At 40.5% G+C, this 23704-nt stretch overlaps 2 protein-coding genes across 4 annotated transcripts in view; one reads left to right on the forward strand and one right to left on the reverse strand.

The window, feature by feature from the left end:
• The first annotated feature begins 6263 nt into the window (after window positions 1–6263).
• LOC122061949 (O-fucosyltransferase 23) lies at window positions 6264–9860 on the forward strand. Of its 2 annotated transcripts, XM_042625541.1 has the most exons (3): window positions 6325–6414; window positions 6771–6819; window positions 7213–9860. In XM_042625541.1, exon 3 carries the CDS (start codon window positions 7291–7293, stop codon window positions 8626–8628), a length of 1338 nt encoding a protein of 445 aa, XP_042481475.1. In that variant the 5' UTR covers window positions 6325–6414; window positions 6771–6819; window positions 7213–7290; the 3' UTR covers window positions 8629–9860. The 2 variants fall into 2 exon arrangements, with proteins under 2 accessions (XP_042481476.1, XP_042481475.1); XM_042625542.1 differs by lacking the exon at window positions 6771–6819 and having other exon boundaries at window positions 6264–6414.
• A 2298-nt stretch (window positions 9861–12158) lies between these two features.
• The window catches only part of LOC122061871 (DNA topoisomerase 3-alpha-like), a 37647-nt gene continuing 26101 nt past the window's right edge, over window positions 12159–23704 (reverse strand). For both annotated transcript variants that reach the window (XM_042625391.1, XM_042625390.1), the window contains 6 exons: window positions 17055–17133; window positions 16861–16932; window positions 14794–14877; window positions 13447–13611; window positions 13075–13195; window positions 12159–12556 (listed from right to left, as the gene is read on the reverse strand). In XM_042625391.1, the coding sequence (XP_042481325.1) occupies window positions 12304–12556; window positions 13075–13195; window positions 13447–13611; window positions 14794–14877; window positions 16861–16932; window positions 17055–17133 (774 nt within the window). In that variant the 3' untranslated portion in view covers window positions 12159–12303. The remainder of the gene's footprint in view (window positions 12557–13074; window positions 13196–13446; window positions 13612–14793; window positions 14878–16860; window positions 16933–17054; window positions 17134–23704) is intronic.

Here is a 23704-nt window from a genome sequence, read left to right on the forward strand (position 1 = left end):
TTTTCTAAGGTACCTAAGATCAATGCAAAGGGCACTTGATTTCCATTACATTTGATTTATGATTCTCAGATTCACATAAATTGACTTGTGCTCCATCTGATGATGAGTGACTAATTTGTTTTTCAAGTTGTAGGTGGGTGAACACTGGAAGTTGTACTTTGTGAGGCATGACAGATGGAATTTTGAGTTGCAAGAATTGCTGAAGTGTCGGGCAGTGGATCTTATAAGGCTGTTCTGACTACGGGAATAGACATGGCTGTGAAAGAGGTTCAGGCTTGTGAACAAAGTGAGCAGGGAAGTTTTCCAAGAACACATGAGAAGGCTTGGCAGATTGAGAAAAACTTCGGCTTTGGTCCCTTGATAGTGCAGGTAATGGGGAAAGCCTATTTTTCTCAAGCAACTTCTCTTAGTGGTTGTTATCACTCTTACACTCATTGTCATCTGTATCCCACCACCACGACGGTGAATTGTCGCTGTATAACGTATATGGCTTGTCTTGATAGATGTCTCCTTTTCCCTCCTCAACTTCTTTCCATTTAGTTATTTTGGTTTTAACCTTTTCATTTCAAAAGCTTTTTGAAGAACCTCTAATCCGTTCCCCTTCAAGACTCAGCCCTCTCTGCTTTTTTCTCTGAGACTCATTACCAGTTGAGAGGGATGAGCTTATATGCCATGGCACTTGGTTTTTAACAATAGAAATCTTATTTCCACCACTTCTAAAGTTTAACAGAGCCAACAGATTTGAAGTTTATTGTAACAGTTTTGTTGAGTTGCCTGATCATTGGGCAATCACAGATTCCATCAATACATTTGTATTGTTCTTCCACAGGCATTAACTTCGAATCATTCACTGGCAGGACATCAATGACCTTAACCCTCGACCGTGACTCCGTGATCAGACAATTGAAGCTGGTGTTGTTCCTACCATGGAAGTCTTTTCCAAAGTTTTGGTCTGCAAATTTGATTGACATATTATCTTCCTTCACTGGTTGGGGCTGACACATAGTTCAAACTTTGTTAGTAATTCCTAACATCATCGTGGTTCATATGGAATTTTTTGTTTTTTTTTTTCTTTGAGTGTAAAGAGAAGGATGGAACAAAAGTTTGCATTTACTTGTTCCTTTTTTTCCATGGCTATCTGGAATGGGTTGATTAGTAAATGTTGGCCATCACATATTCCCCAAACTTCTTTTGAAAGGAAATGGAAATGGATCAAACAGGAACTCAAGTGCAAGGTGACTTGTTATCTTGCGGTAAATATGGTCTTTTGTGCCTTGATCTATCATATTAGGTGGGAGAGGAACAAGCGTAGATGGACATCTTTTTCTAGATCCTTTAATCAAATCTGAAGCTCAATAGACTAGTTTGAGGTCAAAACCAAGATTAACCCTCTTCATGCTTCGTATTCGGATTGTTTTAAAATTGCCATATAGTGGCTTCTTGGGTCCTCCATGTTCTTGAAGCGGAAATGAATTAAACACCACAAGTCTGTGGCCATCTTTCTTACCCCCTCTTCAAAATGACTCCCTGCCCCTCCTGTATGATATTCCGTCCCACCCCCTATTGGTGTGGCTGGCTAGTGTGTGGTGGCGATGTGATGTCCTTCTTCCATCTTTTATCTTAAACTAGCTATAAAAGCATCATAGAGCATCAATGTGTATGGGCCCACAACCCCTTCATTTTTATGCATTGAAACTTCACATGCTTTGGAATTTGCCTCAATTGTGTTTAGGAGGCTTTTTCTTGCATATCATCATGCAATAAATACCATTAGCTCGTGTAGGAATATAGTCTCTATGGCCCACCAAAGGCCCAAGTTGCTTTAAATGCATGCTTGCTTGCCCATATCGTCATGGGTCCAAATTGCCAGCCCATATGTGCTTTCTAAGGCGCAGCCATGGAAAAGTTGACGGTTTGGAATAGGTCTAATTACTGCTTGATGGCATGACCTAGGTAAGACTGAAAGAAGACCAATTCTTAGAACCAGGTCAATCCAGATGCCTTATCCCTTTCTAGGTTGCAATCAAGCCCAAACTATGTCTCATTAACCAAATTGTAGAGTTAATTAATTTATTAAATGTGATTTAGGATAAACCAAATTAAATGATACCTAAATTATTATCTTTCCATTAGCAACTTGTACCCCAACCATTTTTGGGCTAAATATAATGGGTCCTAGACCCAATCATAGGTGGGACTCCAAAGTCCAAGTTTGAGTAGGCCCTGAGGATTTCCCCGTCCACTTTTCATTTGGGCCTAAGTCTGAAACATATTCCAGCCCAATACCTAAAGACACTCCCCTTAAATTATTCTATAATTGTCCATGGGCAAGCCAAGCTTGAGTGCCAAAAGTCCACCCTTACCCTCTTTCTTTTTTATGGGAAAATGAAATATTTTATCAGCCAAGACAACATTCTCTGAAATTTGAATTCTATCTACCTGGGCAGTTGCACTCTGCCAAAGAGATGTGATATTGTTGAGAACTACTTTAACTTGCAAAATTTTTAGAAATTATTCTGTAAAGGTCATTAGACATTACAAAGGCTGAGAGTTTTAAAGGAGTCCACAGTAGAGGTATTCTGACATTTAACAGAGAACTATACCAAAAGAACTGTTGTACAAAGGACACATCCCCTTAAAAGATGCCAGACCTTTTGGTGGAAAATGGATCAAGCACTAGGCTTTATTAAGGACCAGCATGGTTCTAAGTATCGGTATTGGAATGTTCATATCAGGTGATTTGTATCAGTTTGGCAAGCCTCCGACCTTGACACTAGGCCGACAGTATATTGGTTGAATAGTACATATTAGGGTTAAAGAAAAAAAATCTATTTTTTTAGGAAAAGCAGGTATTTTTGTCCGATATGGGCAATCTGATACCTTAATAATTTTGGGATGATCAATACCCATCTAATATTTTTATCACCATCGGGAAGCCCATAGTCGGCTTATGGTTTAATTTCATTTCTGCACCCCCTCCCTCTTTTTTTAATATATATATTTCAAATGGATGTATAGTACATCTATAACTAATTTTATATAAAATGAATCTATCATGTTGAGTTGAATCTCTTCTAGATAACATAATCAATGGCATAGATACATGGAAAAATGGTTTACCCAAAAAAAAAAAAAAATATGTACACATTCAACTGGTACATGCCCTCTCACTCTCTTTCTTTTTTTCTAACATTCTCTCTCTCTCTCTCTCTCTCTCTCTCTCTCTCTCTATGTGGGTTTCCACGCATTTCAAATCATGAGATATTCCCTCCTGTGAGTCCATTTACATGACATGGAAGATGTCAATACATGCTATTGGTGGATAGTTTATTCTCTTGTACATCCATGGGTTGAGGTTTTTTACAACGTTGGAACAAAAACCACACGAATGAGAGGAATAATAAACAAATTCATTCATTAGGAGACCTATATATTGATTAGGAAGAAAGTGAATTAGTATGATCCCCATGGATCACTATCAAGGATGAAGATTTTGGTTTTGAACATGGTTTCGATTATGCCCAAAATTGAGATGTGTTGGATCTCTTTTGAAACTTGGGTTTCATCATAGACTTTGTTTCCACCAAACCCAAAAACAAGACTAGTCAAAGATTTTGATCAGTTTCTACCCAGATTTATTTCCATTATGTGAGAAGGTGTGATGATTCCCTTCCACTCTAGCTTCAAATGTAATTTTTTCCTAAATTTATAAAAAAAATATGTCCAATTATAAATGTTCTCTGTCCGAGAGCATGGCCAATGCCAGAGCTCTCTGTATCTATCTCTCTCATCAATCCTCCCCAATAAAGGATAGAAATATCATTTCATAATGGTGGAAGAGAGAGATAGACAAATGGTAAATCTGTCTGATACATATTGATCTACACAGATTCGATATTGATATAGATCAATATGTATCAGACAGATTTACCCTTAGTTTTAATAAAAATATGTTTTTTTATTATATTTTTACCCATAAACTATACTTATGTATTGAGATTGGAAAAGTCAATCGACAGGATCGAAGATCAGTCAAAGCCAATATCAGTCCCATCCAATCAATACTGATCAATCTAACCGATGTTTTAAAACCATGACCACAATTGACTCTAGCATCGCTAGAGCTACCAATTCCACCAATCCTTGCCTAAAAAAAGCTACAATTTTGCAATTCATGTGGTTGATCTAACTAAAATAAACCCAAGATGGAAACAAACCAACTGAAGGTACCTTTATATATCATGAATTGTCTTAACCTATATTTACCAAAAAAAAAAATATTGTCTTAATCCGTCAATATCGCTGCATGTGGGTGACACAAAAGAATGAAAAAAACTGATGTCCCCTCCTAAGTCCTAACCACACACATCCCATGTGACTAAACAAAATAAAATGTTATAGGGGCCATCCTTTCTTATGGTCCATTGCCTTCCTTCCTTCCTTCCTTCCTTCCGCGTGGTATCGCAGTTTATATTTATAAAATTTCTAATATTAATGTAAGTCAATAGTCGTGGCTGGCAAAAGGGACTTTGACCACAATTGGGGATTAATTGGAAATATTTTTTTTAATAATTTTTGTCATTAAAATAAAACGAAAGATTGATTTTGGCAATTAATGTTAACCATTGGATGGATAAATGCCATATAATTGAGAGGGATGTAAACAAAACAAATCAATCTGATTTTTTCAATCGATCCAACCTGTTTGGTTTGGATTTTGACACTCCTATCACATTAACAACCATCTGAGTTCCATGTGATACATGATCAATAAAATATTTGTCTATTTATTTAGAGAAAAAGAATCATAAAAGACAATGTGGTCCCTATGCCAAGACACATGGGAGGGCAAAAGTGACAGCCATGCCTCACATGAAAGAAGAAATTCTTACCATTGTTGATGCTTCTACGTGTGCTCCCATTGATCCTTACGCTAGTGCGGAAGTCATGCTATCTTTTACAAAATTATCTCCCATTTATTTATTAAAATTCAATTGGCCAAAGATTCAAATACCCACATTCGAATATGACGATATTCACTGATTAGGTGCGATTGCATGTGATCGGGGATTATTCATGGGTCTCAACAGTAAAATCGGACAAATTCAAGGGTTCCTCCTCAGTAAAAATAAAAGATAAAAAATATGACAACATCAATTACTTTTAAAAAATATATAAAATTTTCATAATATTTTCTTTAAACTTCTGTAGATATAAGTAAAATCTAAATGTATATTATCAATGCTCGCACCCCTCTCAAATCACTGGACCAGGTGTAGAGAGAGAAAACAAAGTGGGGGAAGGGGATAACTCCATATATTTATCTTCTCATATCACATCCCACACTCATCTGCCCCCTCTATTTAGGGTGAGTTTGAGAGAGTAATATCCCCACTTAGATGGACTCAAATCCTCTCGCATGAATATATTTAATGCACATCTGATGACTAACAACATTCGAACATATATCCTCAGCCGTCAGATACACTAGAGAGGATCCAGTTCCCACCTTGATCACTCACCAAGAAATTTACCAAACAAAAGCTCATCCTAATTATATTGCCAACTGTTTTTCTTTAGTAAACCCTCGTTATATTACATCATAATAACAACTGACAAGAAATGGCCACATTCCCTCTTCAATCACATGGAAGTACTTGAACCAAAGCCCATGGGGTAAGGGACCCACAGCTTCACTGGTCCTAAAGTACTTTCAATTGAGGAGCCGTCCCTTTTAATAAAATAAAAAAAGAACCGTCCCAATAATAATAAGGATACAGCTATACTAACAACAAAGACTATCATTAAAATTCTCGTGGAGTGGCCTTTGGTGTGGTCCCCTTATTCCCCCTCTTCACTTGTAATCAAAGTAATCCTACATTTTTATAACCATTTCCAGGCATACCCAACACAGTACATACTATTTAGGTACCTTACCCCACCCTAAATCTTTAGGGCAGTCTTCCAGATGGTACCAAAGACAAATAGCTTTGGGCATTAGAAAGAGTCCATCTAGTTGACCTACAAATTCATACCTTTACTGTAACCTACATCAAGATTAAAGTGTAACACCTAATTCTTAGATGAAATTGAAACTTTCCTGACATCCGAGGAAACAACTCTACTGACCAAGAAGCCATACTCAGAGAGCCTTGGAGGGAATATTGTGTAGGGTCACTGTGCAGTTAAAGGGGTGGGAAGGTAAATTTCCTTTATACAAGTGTGCCTCCAACCTCCCCCACTCCCAACCGTTTCTAGTGATTTCATTTTTTATTTGGGGCCCCTTTGCTTATCAGTTATGTTAATTTAATATTTTTTATTTTTAATATTCATATCTGTTTCTCTCTACGGGTCTCGTGCCGTGGGTGCAAAAGTGCTACACAGAGGGAATCCATTCAAGGCAGCAATTAAAGGGTAATCCTTATCATTTGTTTTGGATGGATTGATTGTTTTAAATTACTTTCATCTCTGAATTTCTGAATTTCTGACTCCTTTTTTAATGCTTTTGGTTGCTTTCATCTGAACTATCGAGATTCTTCTTTCTTTACCTCTCTGTCTCTTATATCGATGTGTTAGTTTTTGTTTTATTGAATTACGAGTTTGCAGACTCAGTTTCACGGGTTGTTTGTCTTTGGCCTACAATGTCATCTTGTTTTCTCGCCCGGGTTTGATTCAGTTTTGTTCTGAACCTCTTAGTTTTTTTGGATTAAAATGGTGTTTTCCCCTCATATCTGTGTTTCTCTGTCGCCGCCTCGCCGGGGCTTTTGCAGAAACGGAAGTTGTGGATTTTATGTTGTTTACTTCTTCCAGGGTTTTCAGGTAAGGGTCATCTATTTTTCCTTATTTCTTTTCACTCGTGTGTTTCAGACATTGGTTTTCTCAATTTTTGGAATCCATTGGTTCTTTGACTTTCTCGTTTTCTGAGGCTTTAAGCAGAAATTCTGTATTTATTGTTGTTTCTTTCCAAAATGTTTATGTTCTGAATTATGATTTTCTTTGTCCTTATGTCTATCAGATCTGGTGTCATGTTTCTTTTCAACAATTTTTTAATCTGTTGTTTTGAAATTAGCATCTGGGTATGAGTGAAATTGGGCTTTGAAAACTTTATATGTTCTCTGCTTTTTTGTATCATTGAACTTTAATCGTTTACAGAGAGAGAGATTCATGTTAATGGGCTTGCATTGAAATGGGTTTGTTTCGTTTCTTCCTCAGGGTGGTTGAGCTCGGACAGTGGTGCATTTTTATGTGTTAGAAAGATGCAGAGACGGGAAATTTGGGCGTAGAAAGCCAATGGATTTGTGGAGCTGTAAGCATATGGGATTCTCTGGTCGACATATGAACTCTTTGGCTTGCAGATGCCTCTCTTTTGTGTTTATTGTTCTTGTTTTCAGAGCTTTAATGTTTCCTACTTTCCCTAATTTTGGTGGGTTCCAACAGAACAACTTATTACTGGTCCACAGCTCTTCTTCACAATCAGATTCTGAATTTGGAGTCAGGAAAGATAAGTTCCTTGAGGTTCCCCAGATTGTTTGGGGACTAAACAATCAGAAAATTGCTTTTGCAAGGGCTTGTCTAACTGCAAGAATGCTGAACAGAACTCTGTTGATGCCTAACTTAAGTGCTTCATTATTTTACAAAGAAGTCGAACTATTGCAGCCCATTTCCTTTGACAAGATTTTTAATTTTGAAAGGTTTAATTCCCTCTGTAAAGGGTTTGTGCATCTGGGTCGTTTCTCGGATATTTCTAATCGAGCTAGAGTGTTTGAGCTTCAGAAAGGAAGTGGAAGGAAGTGGACTGTAGAGAGAGATTTGAATCAATTAAGACAGATTAAAGAGAATTCAACTGATGATTTTGAGGTAATTCGGATCGTTGGTAAGAATCCATTTATGTGGCATGATCATTGGCCTGTTAAGGATTATGCAAAGGTCTTTGAATGTTTGGTTTTAGTAGATGAGATAGCAGAGGAAGCCGCAAAGGTTGTATCAAAGATTAGAGAAATGGGAAGTAGCACAAGGAGAGGAAGAGATACTCTAAGAACTAATGTTGACTTCAAGAATTCTTCTTCCCAGCCTACACCCTATGTTGCTGTCCACATGAGGGTAGAGAAAGATTGGATGATTCATTGCAAGAAGCTAGAGCAAAGGTCCAGCATTAACCAAATATGCAGCAGCAAAGAGGAGATTGTGGAGAGAGTACAGCACATTGTTGGTATGAGAGGCTCCACTATTATTTATCTCGCCGTAGCTGATAGTCTTCTTGAAGATTCCTCAATCTTGAGTGGTTGGAACGAAGGGTTACTTCTTTTTGAAAAGAAGAAGTTGGGAGTCTGGGATATCTACAAGAAATACCCTTACCTCATTAAATCAGCAATCGACTATGAAGTGTGCTTGAGGGCTGATGTCTTTGTTGGGAATAGCTTTTCTACATTTTCTAATCTTATAGTACTTGAGAGGACACAAAAAATGATCAGAATGGGTGTGACAAGATCATGCGGCTTGGATGTAAGATGGCCGTCTTATGCCTATAATATTTTGGGGGAATCTGGAGGACCTCAGAGATGGATGACAGAAATGTCTGATTCAAACCTCCAAGCCATTAGCTATGGTACTAATAACATCTCTTGTTGAAAGTGCTGCAGTCCTTTTGTTCTTTTGTTCTCCAAAGACCCACTGGCTCTGCTTCTTTTCAGTGACAGAATTGAACACTTCGGCTTCATGGGTTGGTATAACTTCCAGGATATATTCTTTGTAACAGTCATGATAACACAGGAGATTAGGTGATAGTCAAAAGTATTTTTCATATCTGTAAATTGGAAAGCTTTTTAAATTCTTTTTCAAGGATTAACAAGTTGTACTTGTGTTCATAGTTTCATAGAGAAGATACGTCTATTTCATGTTTCTTTGGTAATATTTGTTGAACATATCTTGGCCAATGTAGGAGGCTTATTTATTTATTTTATTTTTTATTTTTTATTTTTATTTTTTAAATCTTTGAATGATGTTGTAGTGGAGAAAACTATAACTGCAGATGGAATGAAGATCGACGATTCTTCGTACAACTTTCTTCAAACCCAACAAATTAATCTACTACATTCTTGTTCTTTTCTTTTGTGACCAAATAATATTTTCTTGAAGAAGATTTTGCCCTGCATGCATTATACTGCTATGAATAAAGAAGGTGCAACTACTGATACAGGTATGGTCATTGTATTCCCCTGCACCTCCTTTCATGTGCTCCTTATTTGTTTCAACCTTAATGCTTTCATTTTGCCTTCCTTTATGGGATAGATGAAAGTCGTATTGGAAATTGTCCACCTGAGTCATTTCACTTGTGCTGACTTGTCTTTGTTGAGAATACTCAATACTGTCCCTTGGGATTTTGGCTGGTTATATTGCAGGTATAAAGATTAGAGGGCAGGCCTTGCTGCAAGAGTAAGGTTGGTCCATTGTGAACTAGTGGTTGCGGGTTCGAGTGGGGAAATAGCCTCTCCGCAAAGTGAGGGCAAGACTGTACATTATGACCCTCCCCAGATCCCGCAGTGGTGAGAGCCTCGTGCACTGGTACACCCTTTTTTTTATCTTGTCGGTATAAAGATTGGTGGGGTGCCCATACTCTACACCCGAACAATGTGAAGTACTGCCTTAAATCTATTGTACCTTCTCTCTTTCCATCTGTAATGAGGAAATCAGTAATTTTATTTTTACCCCTCATCTCATTGACCCCTTCTACCCACCTTGTTATTCTGAATTCAAATGTAAAGCCTTATGCCATATCCTTTCTTTTGGTGGAGTTACAGATTTTACAGAATCACATGAATTTCTAAGTTTTGTCTGCTTTGCTGGATTGTGTTGGTTGCAAATGATTTTGTTTTGTGTTTTACTATACCTGCATCCCACCTGGTTTGAAAAATACAAACTTGAATCCCATATGCTTATCTTTCTTGTAAATTTCCTCTAAAGGTTCCTGACAGTGAATGGGTTACATCCTACTACAATTACTACAAAAAGAGGTCCCTGACAGTGAATGGGTTTCATTCTACTCCAGTTAATTCAAAAAGAAACACGATAAGCTTGTTGGGTGGTTGTTTGAACATGGGATACACAAGAACTATACAGGTAATTGGATCCTATCGATGCTTTTTATGTTCACATTTCTCCTGGGCAGGTGAGCTGTGCAAGTAAACTGTCTTTATTACTTTTCTCGCCGTGTTTTCTGACTGGGTGTTAGTTTCAGCCCTTGGTTTGTCTCCATTGCCTCCTCCTGTATGCCCCCTTCAGCCCTTTTACTTTGTATTTGTTCCGACTTTCTCATTCATTCAGATTTCCTAGTACTTTCTGTCTTATCTGTTTCCTTCAGCATGAAATTGAAGCGGGTGATCTGACGGATGTGTAGGAGAGACCTATGGATATTGGACTACCCAGATCAAGGTTCAAATGACTTGAATTACACCTTGAGTTAATCATGGAAGTTTCGCAGGATTGGCCTCAAAACACAGGTTGCCCATCCATCATCTCCAGTTCAGCATGCTCAAGGCAATTAAAGGACTCTTCAATAAGGATGTGAATTTGTAACCGAAACCGTTTATCAAAATCGAATCGATCCATTTACACCGAAATCACAAATTAATTTAATAAATAGTGCGGTTGTGGTTTCAAGTTTCAGGCCGATTAGCTAAATGGGTTGGATCGGTTTTAACTGCAAACCCCATTGGTTTCAAACCGAATTGAAACCGTTTAAATCGATCCGATTAATCCATATAACAATTAACAATTAAATTAAGTGTCCATCCTGCTTTGGTATGATTTATTGTAATTCAGTTCAAGTTTAAGCTTTAGATCATGAACTTGTAATCCATATATGTTACAATGTTATTATGTTATCACAGATATGGTGTTTTGACTGAACCACCTGTCATTTTAATATTTTATGTTGTAGAAGACTGGATTTGGATGTTGTATGATATTAGTTTTATATGTTTGAAAATGGCCATGCAAAGAAATAGCACTAGATTATCAAATTAAGACATACCATCGTCAATATAGAATCTCTTATTTGTGGTTGCCAATTATTTTTGGATAAGCTTATGATCTTCAGTTTAAGGATGGTTGCAAGTTATAACAAACCGATTGTGAACCATTTTACAAACCGTATGAAATAAATCGAAATCGAAACCGTTTAAAATCGTGAAACCAACACCGTTTAGAAACCACGGAAGCTGAAACCGTTTACTAAACGGTCATGGTTTTAGAAAGTGGAACTGTTTAGTAAATGATGCGATTATGGTTTTAGTCAAATAAATGTGAACCAAAACGATTCACACCATGTAAACCGAAACCAAACCGATTAACACCCTTACTCCTAGAGTAGTGCAGAAAGCTTGGAGACTCCAAAATGTCATGACTCAAATACTGTTTCCAAAATTGTAAAACTAGAACAAAAACCACAACTCTTGGTTCAGTTGGTCATGATCAGTCTCCTGAATAATTTGTTAATGAAGTACCGTAACTATAAAACTATTGATTTAACTATTAAACCCTCCTGGACTTCAAAGGAAATCAAAAACTATAATGCGATGGTTTTCCTTAGAATTTTCTAAGGGATCTCATGGTTTTCAATCTTTCAGCTCAGGGCCACAAGCTCTATATCTCTGAATTTAAGTGATCAACTTAAATAAAAGTAAAAGTTGTATAGGCTGAAAGCCAGTTATTCCACGCCGACCATCATGCAATGAGAAGAATTATTGTTCATTTTCTAAGCAAAATAACATTGAATCTATTGTTGGTCCCATTAACGAGGCTGGCCATCTTTGAATGCCCAGTGCCGCCAGCCCTCGGCCATGGCAGGGAAGCCCAGGTATCGGCCAAAACTTGCCAAGGGTGCTTACGCCCAGTTCTTTGGGCCATGGATTTGCTGAATCCAATGGGGGGAGATTCTATAATGCCAGCTTGATCAGGCCCTCCAACAACTTGACTGAATGGGCTTTGGTTTGGTTTGAGGTTGCTTTCATGAGGTTTCAGTTTCATGGCTTGGAATCGCTGCTAAGGGGTGCCTTGCCACTAAATTGACAGACTCAGGAAATTGGTGTCTCCCATCAGGATTTTTGTATTGAGGTCAGTAATCTCTGCAAGGACCTTTAAATTTTAGTTGAAGATGCCTGGGATTTAATCATCTCTGTATTAATCCTGTAAATGCTTCTTCACCTATTAATATAAAGAAGTGTATTTCCAGCATGTATTAGGCCATCAACGTTGCAAAAAAAAAGGCAATGACATACAGGTATTTGCTTGAACAGGCAGGTGAAGTCATGTTCCTCGATTAGGGCAGACATTTGCAAAGTGAGAAGGATCTCCACAAACAAAACAGCTCCTACCAGAAATAGGCTCACCAGTTGCTGACACAAACCTCACTTCTGTTGTTCGTCCTCCACTTCGTCCACCCCTGCCACGGCCCCCCCTTCTGCTGGACCTAGAGTTGGAATTTGCTGAACGGCTGTTTGCATGTGTAGTAGCTCTTCCTCCTATGCCACTATTATTTTCGCCAATGCTATCCTCCCACCTGTATAACAAACCAGTCATGAGCAAATTGTGAGAGGATTGGAGAATTTATATACATTTCCCCAAATGCTGTTGTTAGTCACTTAGTTTTAGAGGTGAAGGGATTTAATCTCGAGGTCTTGGGTATGCCCCCAGACTTCACCAGCAGAGGATATCATCTTCTGTTGAAGCTACAGATAATTTTAACTAGAAATCACAAAAGCAAGAGTGGGACACAACAGGAGTCAAACAAAGGCAATGTTTTGAGTACTCTGGAACTGGACAGAAGAAAACTTTCTAACCACCAAAACTAGGTGCCTTCATGGCTATAATTCACATGCAATCCCATCAAACTATATGGAAAATGGTCTAGATAGGAATGTGGCTGTAAGCCAGGAAAATAGCATAATAAGCAGAAGCCAGAAAGAAGAGATTTTTTGTTTCATGGAAGAAGCTGAAACAAGTTTGACGGGACAAGTTCAGCACCATTGTGCGAGACAAATTTGATCAGATTTTGTATCCAAATCCATGATTACTTACATAAAGAAATTACACTCCTGTGATTGGCATTTGTAGAACTTCCTTCCCCTATTATTGGCTGTATTGGCAGTTCGCAGTATGCATGGTGTTTGACACAAGTTACAAGGGATAGAAAATTCTCCTGCAGGAGGAAAAATCATTAAATGATCAGATTTTAAGTTAATAACGTAACAAAAAAGAGTTTCTAAGGTTAGCTATCAAAGAATGCAGATTTTTCAAAGCTTTGAGAGCTTTTGAGATGATTTTCTGTGCATATAAGCTTATAGCTAACTTCATGGATAAATTCCAAAATGAAATTAATAATGCAGTTATATTTAGGCTCTAAAAGACCTATATATGATAAAAGGAGGTACAATGTTCATTTGGTTATACCACTTTGCAAGTTTGTTCCACGAGGCTGAATGCGTTGGGAGCGTGAAGTCTGGGAAGAGCAATTATTTGAAGAATGCCTAGTTTGCCCACAGTGCGCACAGGCTCCTTGCCTTGAAGTGGTTCTTTGGGAGTTACTAGTAGTTGCCGCTGGTCCCTGCCCTCGTGCTGGAAAAAAAAAAAAAGGGGAGGTAAGGGAGGTGCATTGATGATTACATCTTAAGGTGCAGCGTGTGACAATAAAGTGACCAGAGGTGGTTCATTACTTTTTATGTACACTTATCCCAAACCCACCAAAATTCAACAGCTTAGATTCAAGGAGATTGCACAACCCTTCCCCCTCTCTCTCTGTTGTTGGAGTGGGGCCATGAGATGGGGTGGCACCCCTGAACCAAGCCAACAAAAAGATGGCATGAAGTCATGAACTGGAAAACATTGAAAGAGCTGAGAAAAAAAAATTTCAAGCACATTTTTCTTTAGAAGCAATGAAAACATGTCAACAATTGACCAACAATTTAGCTTTCCTGCTAACAAATACAAACGACCTGATGGCCAAACATTTTATAGTAAACCAGATCACTGACTAGGCATAATCAATTAGAGAGAGAGAGAAAGAGAGAGAGAGAGAGAGAGAGAGAGAGAGAATGAGAGGAAAACTGAATCGCTTAGGGCTGTGTGCCCCACACGTCTCTTTTATTAGCTTCATAGAAAAGGCTCAACATCATACTATATACACTACATGTGAGAAGAAAAGGCTCAACATCATACTATATACAACTGAGCTTTTGCAAAGGAAAATTTGCCTGTAGAGCAACCATTGGGATTCTAGAAGTTGAATTTTGTAATCTATCCCAACTATATGTCCCACCATCTACTTGATTTCTATCGTGCATTATAAGCATCAAACTAATATCAAAGAAATATATGGCTGATGTGGCAATTCTACCCACTGGATAGATAGAGGACCAATTGGACTGGATCATTGTCAAGTTTAAGGGTAAGTAAAAATCAATCATATGGCCCACCTAGTATTCGATCTTATCCATAACCATCCCAACTGGGACCAAGATTACCCATTAATTGTGGCATTGGGGTGTAATACCATTGCGCTGAAACTTACCACATTCATCGAGATGATGTTACCAATTTGCTGACAAATTATGGGATACAGCAATCATGATGCACGATAGAATTTAGGGCCATTTAGAAAAGGCTTCCTTACAGTTGTAGGAAAGGCCGCCTCAATTTCTTGGTAGGTCTTAAGGAAAACTTACCTTAACCCTAAAAGAAATCTTGATTGCTTGTAAAAATTGAAGTAATCTATACCTTAACCCTAAAAGTAATCTATACCTGACATATTTGAAAGATTGTGGGCTCCTGTTCCACAAATTTCTGTCAACTGTCTAAGCGTCTCATCACAGCCGCCAATGCAACCTGACAAAACAATAAACAAACAGCGTTGATTCAGAATGCAAACATGATGACAATTAAAATAAATTAGTTGAATATTCTAACTTGATTAACAGTTTAAATTCATCAACAGGACTTCTACCAATGATCTTTTGTACGTCATAAAATCAGGAGGTGCAGCCTCTCATAATTTCCACCCGTACCCTCAACTACTTGAGCATTTGTGACTTTGTGGGTAAATTCCCAGGGTGACAACTGGTTGATTTGTATTCTTCTCGCTGCTGCTCTTTCTATTTATACTAGTCCTATTTCAGCAATTAAAAGATCAGGTCGATACCTCCTCCTCAATGGCCAGTGATGCAGTCTTTGGTCTGCAACTTAACCTACAGCCCTGTGCTGCTGTTTTTTGCTGGAACTCCTCACAGTGGAATATACTCCTTGTTTTAACCTGTTACAAACCTTCTCTGTTCTGGCAAGGAAGTAATTAGCAGGCCCGTTGCACCAGCAAAAGGTTGGTTTCTTTCCATGGGATTCAAACATTGATTCATCTCATCAGAACCTACACTTGACCCGATTTTCAGGCCTAACAGAAGCTTGGTTGTTGAGTGATTAACTTTATTCGTATTGAACCCTAATCTTCTGTGCACAAACTCACGCTCTATTTCTGCAGTTCTTACCTTAATTCCTTGGTTTAGGGTTATGGTCCGTGGGCCCTCCATCAAAGAACCCTCACATTCTATTAGTATTTACACCTCTATACTTGCCTCCCTTGCTAGCCGACCCCATTTAGTTGGGAAAAGGCTAATTTTTTGTTGTTGTATACTTGTTTCCCTTGCTACCATGTCTGCTGTTTCTTCCTTTGCTTTGAACATTTACTCATTTCTTTCTCTCCTTACTAACATATTGCACAAGAATCATTCTCCGGTATAATCGTAACATCCCACCCCACAGTGCCATATTCCCAGTCCACCAAAACAGACATCTGAGAAGCAGAAAATTTCCAAAGCAGCACCCACTCTCTAAACAGAAACCCTGCAAACTTGCATCTAATGAAAAGATGATTTAGATCTTTCTCAGCTTTTGCACACAATATGCACTTGTTTCTCATTCTCCAATCTATTCTAATTAAGGGTTCATTGTAATGAACTTCTCCAAAGAAGCAGTCCACATGAAGAAAGCTAACCATGGAAGAACCAATGGGTTCCCAACAATGCAATAAGGGAAAGCACAACCACCTAAACTCAACATAAAGCTCTGAAATGAATAGTACTCACTCATAAAAAAGTGAAAAAGATCAAGGATACACCCGAATATGAAATTCAACATCAACTAAATGAAGGTTAAGAATACTGAATCCTAATTTTCCCCCCTTCCAAAAGACGGCTCTTGTAAGAATGGAAAGTACCAGTGATATATCTGAGCTGCATTTTCTGTCAGCTCTAAGCTCTTGTCCCTCCATAGAGCATGCAATTATTTTAAATGTTGATGTACACAATTCCTGCCTCCCTTCCTTACAAGTTCAGGCTTTTAGATGAAGCAGTAGCGAACATAGTACCACAGTAGGGAGGCCAAGTGTTCGCTCCTGGGAAGGGCCAAAGGGAGTTTTCCCCCACTTCTTTTCCCTTGGTGTCAAGAGTGGGCAACGCGTATGTGTCACATGCAAGGATCAAGATGGCTTACATGTGCGGGGCAGTGTTGATGTATACAATTCCTGCCTCCATTCCTTTCATGTTCGAGCTTTTAGGTGAAACGGTAGCGACCAGTAAATATGCATAAGAGTAATAACGAAGATTGATATGGTGCTATTACATATCCGATAATGAACACTCTTAATACGATCATGTGATAGATGCATTGCATATGTAATAGATGCGTTTGCAATTATATCCTGGATGTACAAAGCACAAGATGAGCACTCATAAAGGTTACTGGATTATGTTCGATCACATATAACATGACCTGTTGGAAGAAGTAAGGACAGATAATCTTCTATCAAGTTGAACGTACCCAAATGGTCAACATTGTAATCTGGTGGTATCTCAAGCCGACGAAACTTAAATTGAATCTTGTAAACAGGACCTACAAACATTGTTCATAGAATTATACATTTAAAATGAGATCAGCAATCAGAAATCAAGTAGCAAAGTAACTCGTAAACATAAACGACAGTTAACAGGGCAATAAAATCAAAAGAAAGAAACCTGGAGTGCAAGAGTTACAAACTTGAGAGGTCACAACTGCTTCTGATATGGACCCTGGAAGCCAAACGACATTCCTACACTGCAAAGGAGTAGCAAAAAACTGTTATCACAGTCAATAGATATTTTTAACAAACAAAGTTGCTAAGACTCTAATACTAAATCTCCTCCTTCAAATCATCCCCCTGAGAGAGAGAGAGAGAGAGAGAGAGAGAGAGCACTATGTTGCACCTTTCACAATTTCATCATTTTATGCTTTTGCGATCTGGGCAATATGGGAAATAATGCTCCTAGTTCGTGAAATTAAACAGCAAGTGCTATGTCATTTAGGATAAAGTTAGATGAAAACATTGCATCAATGACTAGGAATAGGCATAGCCTGTCCCTTTGTTGGTCAGAGAGGAAAGTTTAGGTACATAAATGGAAGGGTAAATGAATTAGCTGAGTCAGATTCCCCACATGAGAAATGGAGTTCAGTTGTACTAGCTCTGTTATTCAACGCATACCAAGAATACTAAGCAGTTCTTGTTTCAGAAAGGAAAAGTGTAGGCCCAAGGAAAAGTATAGGCCCAGTTGAAACCTCTTCCCAACTTTTGCTCAGTTGTAAAACATCGAACAGGATATGTCTCAAGTGGTCATGAGGAATAGTCTCTACCACACACTATGCTTCCTCAAGAAACAAATGGGAATGGTTTGAACATCACTTCGATTCTAAACATAGTTGTCAACTGACACAGCAAGGGTGATGTAGATTATGGAAGGAGATATGAGAGGTAGAAGGGTCCAGCCAAGAAAGCCAATCGGACCCCTACTTAGTCCACTTGAGTGGCTAAGTCATTAATTATGAATAAGGGCCCATTGGGCCCATCAGCTAGGGGGTATTTAATTAGTTTGTTTTTAATTAAGTAGAGGCCCAGTGGGCCTATTGATTTTTTTTTTTTTTTTTGGATGAATAAATAAATTTATACCCAAAGTGAAGAAAATACAAGGGGAAAGGGAGGGGAGGGGAGGGGAGGGGAGGCTTAAGCCAACAAGGAAGAGCCAACCACAGGGGGAACAAAGCAAAAGGCAACAAACAAAAAAATTACAGCAAGAACCATATCAGCAACCAGCAACAGGGCAAGAGAACAGAACCAGCAACCAAAGCCACAGCAAGGGAGGAGAGGGAGAAGGCCAAGAGGAGGAGGGGGGAAAGGAGGTCAAGTGGTGGGGGGAGGGGCTGGGGTAAGGCACCAAGAGGAGATTATGTGGTCATTTCTAGAGGAATGGGGCATCGGCCGAGATCGAATGGAATGGAGGGATTGGATTTTTGAGGTAACATCAAAGTAGATGGCTTTCCAATTCCTTTCCGGGGAACGAGAGTTGGAAGACCATCTGCGAATATTACGTTCCATCCAAATTTGAGATATAGTAGCAGAGAAAGCTAACTTACCAATGGTGTCGCAAATGGAGGAGCCGGCAAATGTCATGTCAACCCAAATATATTCTCTCTCAAAGGGGAGAATGGCTCTAAGAGAAGGCCAGCAGCGAGCATGAACAGTTTTCCATACCAAGGTGGAGAGAGGACAGGAGAAGAAGAGGTGGGGGATATCTTCTTGACCGAGGGGGCAGAGGCAACAAGAGGGGTTGACCTGGATGTGACGGTGAATAAGGAAGGACTGCGTGGGGAGGCAATTAGAGAGGCATCTCCAAGTAGTGAAGTTGTGACTGGGAATATGACCTTTGGACCAGACGAGATTATGCCATAGAATAACTGGGCCAGAGGATTTGACAAAGGACCAAGCAAAGGCAGAGGAGAACAACCCATTGGATGAGGGGAGCCAGACACTTTTGTCCTCCCTACCTCGGTGCCCAGGGGGAATAGGAGGGAGGGAAGACCACAAATCAACAAGGGGGGAGGAGAGGCAGGAGGGGCCCAACCCAGAGGGGAGAGAATGGAGGAGACAAGAGCGGTTTTTGGAAGACCAGAGGAATAGACAATCCTGGGGGTGACAAGGGAGGAGAGAATGCCTGAAGGGTGCCAGTGGTCCATCCAAAGGTAAGTCGCTTGCCCATTGCCAAGAACAGTGGAACAGGCAGTGATGGCAAGGGGTCTGAGATAGAGGATTTTCCGCCAGATCCAAGAGGCACCAGAGGGGGTTGGGCAAGTCCAAAGGGAGTTTTGGGTGAGCAGGTAAGAGTGAACCCAGTCAACCCAGATGCCTTTTTTCTTAGAGACAAGCTTCCAAATAAGCTTCAGGACGCCCACCGAGTTGACCTCCTTGATTCTTCTGATTCCGAGTCCCCCTTCAGATTTGGGAAGACAGACTTTTTCCTAAGAAATGGAATGAAGGAACTTGGAGGAGTCGGAACCTTTCTAGAGGAAGGAATAGACGAGCCTTTCAATGGAGTTAACAAAAGAAGGAAGGACAAAGATCCCTAACCAAAAGAGGTAAAGAGATTGGAGGACAGATTTGATAAGAATCAGCCGACCAGCATAGGAGATGAGCTTGCCTTTCCAGAGCTGGAGCCTCTTCTTAATAAGATTGAAAATAAAGGAACAAAGATGGGCAGAGAGCCTAAAAGGGATGACGGGAGACTGATGTATTTGACTAGAAAGGAGCCCAGAAAGAAACCAGTGATACCAAGAAGAAGGGATTGGGTCTCAGAAGAGACACCAGAGAGGAAGAGGTTGGACTTGAGGAGGTTGATAGAGAGACTGGAGAGGGATTCGAAGGAGTGAAGAACATCCATGTGGAAGAGATGGAGAGGGAGTTGGTTTCAGAGAAGATCATGATGTCATCTGCAAAAGCAAGGTGGGTGAGACGGAGGGACTTACACTTGGGGATAGGGGAGAGGAGACGAAGATCCGAGGCAGATTGTATGGAGCGGGAGAGAACCTTGAGGGAAAGAGAGAAAATGAACGGGGAGAGAGGGCAGCCTTGAGATTCCCCTCGTCGAGGGAAAGTAGCCAGCAGGACTACCGTTGACTAAAACAGAGAAACGAGAAGTGGAAATGCAACAGTAGATCCAGTGGACAAAGGAAGGAGGGAAAGACATTTGAAGCAGCACTTTTGAGATAAAATCCCAATTGATGGAATCAAAGGCCTTATGGATTTCAATTTTGAGAAGAGCCGAGGAGGAGTGGTTTTTCCGATCAAACCCCCTTACATTCTCATGGCAAAGAATGATATTGTCAGCAATACTCCTCCCAGCGATGAAGGCAAATTGATTTGGGCTGACCAGGGAATCAATGACTTTCCTAATCCGGTTGGCCAAGATTTTGGAAATAAACTTATAGAGCAGATTGCAAAGAGAGATGGGCCTAAAGTCATTCATTGATTCAACACCTTCCTTTTTGGGGATGAGGCAAAGGAAGGTGTGATTAATCCCATTGATCTGGAAGGGGTGTTATAAAAGAAACTCCTCACAGTAAGAATGTGATCATTACGGATGATGTTCCAACAAGAGGAAAAGAATCCCATACTAAAGCCATCAGGGCCAGGAGCTTTGTTGGCTTTATGAGAGAGGATGGCCGAGAGGTTTTCATCATTAGAGGGGATGGAAAGAAGAGATGGAAGAAGCTCATCAGGGACTAATTTGTTAAGGAGATGGGGTGGAATAGGAGGGGAAGGATAGGTAGGTTGGGAGAAGATTCCCAGAAAATGGGAGATAGCTTTAGCCTTGATTTCATCAAGGTGAAGGAGCACAACACCAGAATGGGATAAGAGCTTAGGAATGGTGTTAACATTGTTTCTAGCTTTAAGAGAGCGGTGGAAGAAGGCAGAATTGGAGTCTCTAAGATCTAACCACTTGATGCGAGCCTTCTGACGGAGGAAGCTCTCCTCTTGGCCAAGAAATAAGGCAAGCTCAGCGGCAATGGTCTTCTCGTCATAAGCAAGAGCCGGGTTAAGCAAGTCAAGCTGGATTTTAGCTTGGATAGAGTACAACTTTTCCCAGCAAGAGGAGACACGAGAGGAAAGGTTGCCAAAGGTGAAGGTGTTTTAGAGCTTAAGAGCAGCCTTGAAGGAGTTGAGCTTTTTTGCAAAAACAATGAGAAGGGAGGAGGAAGGGGGAATGGGAATGGACTAGGCATTTTGGACAATGGGGAGAAAATCCTGGTGGGAGGACCACATATCAAAGTATTTGAATGGCTTGGGGCCATAGGAGCAGAAGGGGAGGGCGTGGATGTCCATGGGACTATGGTCAGAAATGCCAGGGGGTCAAAACAGGCATGAGATGATGGAAAGGACTCCAGCCAAGCCTCATTGACAAGAATCCGATCAAGCTTACAGGCCACCTGAAGATTTCCTACTCTCTGATTATGCCAAGAGAGCTTGGCATCAGACCATCTTAGGTCGCTGAGACCCAGATCATCAATGCAATCATTGAATGAATCTACCACTGAGGGGTCAACGGGATTACCCCCGAGCTTCTCGTGACTGAATCGAATGACATTAAAATCACCCCTAATACCCCAGTGGTCAGAGCTAGTGGAGGGAACAAAGGAGAGGAGATCAAACCAGAGGGGGAGCCTACAGGAGGCAAGGTTATGGGCATAAACGACCGAGAAAAAAAAATGAAGGAGCCAGAAGAGTGGGAAATGGAGAGGTGGATGACTTGGTCCGAAAAGGAGAGGGGGAGATAGAAAGATAGAAGGGGTTCCAAAGAATCCATATTCTGCCATTTGGGTTATGGAGGTAGTTGTTGGTGAAGGACCAAGAGGGAGCAATGGACGAGGCAATGCGAGAAGCATTAGGCTGTAAGACGCGAGTCTCAAGAAGGCAACAAAAGTTGGACTTGGGGAGCGAATCCGGGAACGGATCTTCGCTTGCTTAGCTAAAGAATTGAGACCACGAATGTTCCAGATAGTCCACGGGGTTACGTAGAACTAAAGTGGGAGGGCATCAAATGCTCAAAAGAGCAAGAGAGGGGGCCAGAGGAAGAGAGCTTGGAAGATGGCTTCTTGGCTGGGATGTTTGATCTCAGATTTGATGAGCTAGTGGGGGAGGGTTTGAAATTGAGATTAGATTTAGAGCGCACGGAGGATCTGGAAGTAGAGATTGAGGACTTCTTCTTCTTGGATCCCCAGGAAGGGGAAGGGAAGGGGAAGAGGGAGGAAGGGAGTTTAAATTGGTGAGGTGAGTAAGAGGAGATGGGTTGATGCATGGGGGGAGAAGGGGAGGAGGGACAGGGGGTAGCGGCCAGGCTAAGAGCTGCAACAGAGCGACTGGAAACATAATTCTCCAAGACCCGAGAGGAACAAGTTTGAGCATCCAATTGATACCTAATCGTGTGATCAACAGGGGCAGTGTCACTGTGGAGAGACCCAAGGGGTCGACTAGTGGGGATAAACCAGTAGTCATAGCTTGCATCATCGGGAGAGCAGGTAAGGAAGCAGAGAGCTCGGCAGTGCCGTATGAGACCAATGCGTGCTTCTCAGAGGGCATAGAAGTACTAACAGAGGCGTAACAGGCGTTGTCGTTTGCAGCAGCAACAGCGTCGGTAAGACTGATTGAGGGATCATAGCTAGAATTTATAGCAATTATGGTAGACGAAGAGGGCCTATCTTGGTCAATCGCTTCAGAGGAAGTCACAAGGGATCTGCCAGTCGAGGGGAGGACAACCAGTGGATCCCAAGTAGCAAGGTGGGCTTCGGCGGCATCAGCAGGGAAGGCAGCAGCATCATCCAGAGGCAGGCATCAAAGGCAGCAAAGGTGGGCTGTGCAGATCATCAGTAGCAAGGGAATCGTCGGACTCTAATTTAATTAAGTGTATGTCAAGTCCAAATTGTTTTAGGACTCTATTTTCCACATAGGTTTTTATTCCTAGTATTAGTATGACTGTAATTAGGAAGGTCCTGTCCTCTATATATAGAGGAGCTTATGTAAACCTAATTTTCAGATTTGAATAAAATATTTTTGCAGTCAAACTGTTAGAACAGCCAAGATAGCTGTGGGTGAGAAGCCCTGGCCGAGACAGCCACTCCTCCCCCACTTCATCTCTGTTTTTTTCTCCTTTATTCTTGCATTCGATCTCTTTTTATTCTCTGTCTACTGTTATTACTGTTAGCATATCAGTTCTGGCCACTAAATCTCAGAAACCAGAATCGAGCAGACCTGGAACCTAGGTTTCTGAGGCCTGCGATCTCTCTCTGAAGGGCCTTCTGAAATCTGATTTTGGGAGTCTCTTCCAGGGTCCTAAAGGATCAATTGATCATCTTCTTGAAGCTGTTCAAGTCGGCCAGTTGTAGGTTTTGAAAAATCTTCAGTTTTCTCTCTCCTAGGGCTGAAATCAAGAATCCTCATATCTTCAATTCCAACCGTCAGAATTTTATCAGACTTACAGGTTTTATGTTGCCTCCAAGGGACCTCCATTCGACCAGACGTACAGCTCCATTGGAGCTACACACAGCCACCCGCACCTCTCTCTCACTCTCCCAATCACAGGTTTCTCTCTCCTCTCTTTTGGGACAGTTTAGCTTGGGTTTTTGTTCCTGCTTTCAGGTTATATTTCTGGAGTATTGTTGCTGGCTGTTTCTGTGTTATTCCTCTGATTTTCTATCAGCTATTCTGAAGGCTACTGTGAAACTGTTAATTGTGTACTTGGGGTTATCATTGTGGGAGTTAGTAATCTCTTACCAACTTCTACATTAAAGGGCTCTAATTATAAAT

This window comes from Macadamia integrifolia, chromosome 14 (assembly GCF_013358625.1).
Source record: "Macadamia integrifolia cultivar HAES 741 chromosome 14, SCU_Mint_v3, whole genome shotgun sequence".
Taxonomy (NCBI): domain Eukaryota; kingdom Viridiplantae; phylum Streptophyta; class Magnoliopsida; order Proteales; family Proteaceae; genus Macadamia; species Macadamia integrifolia.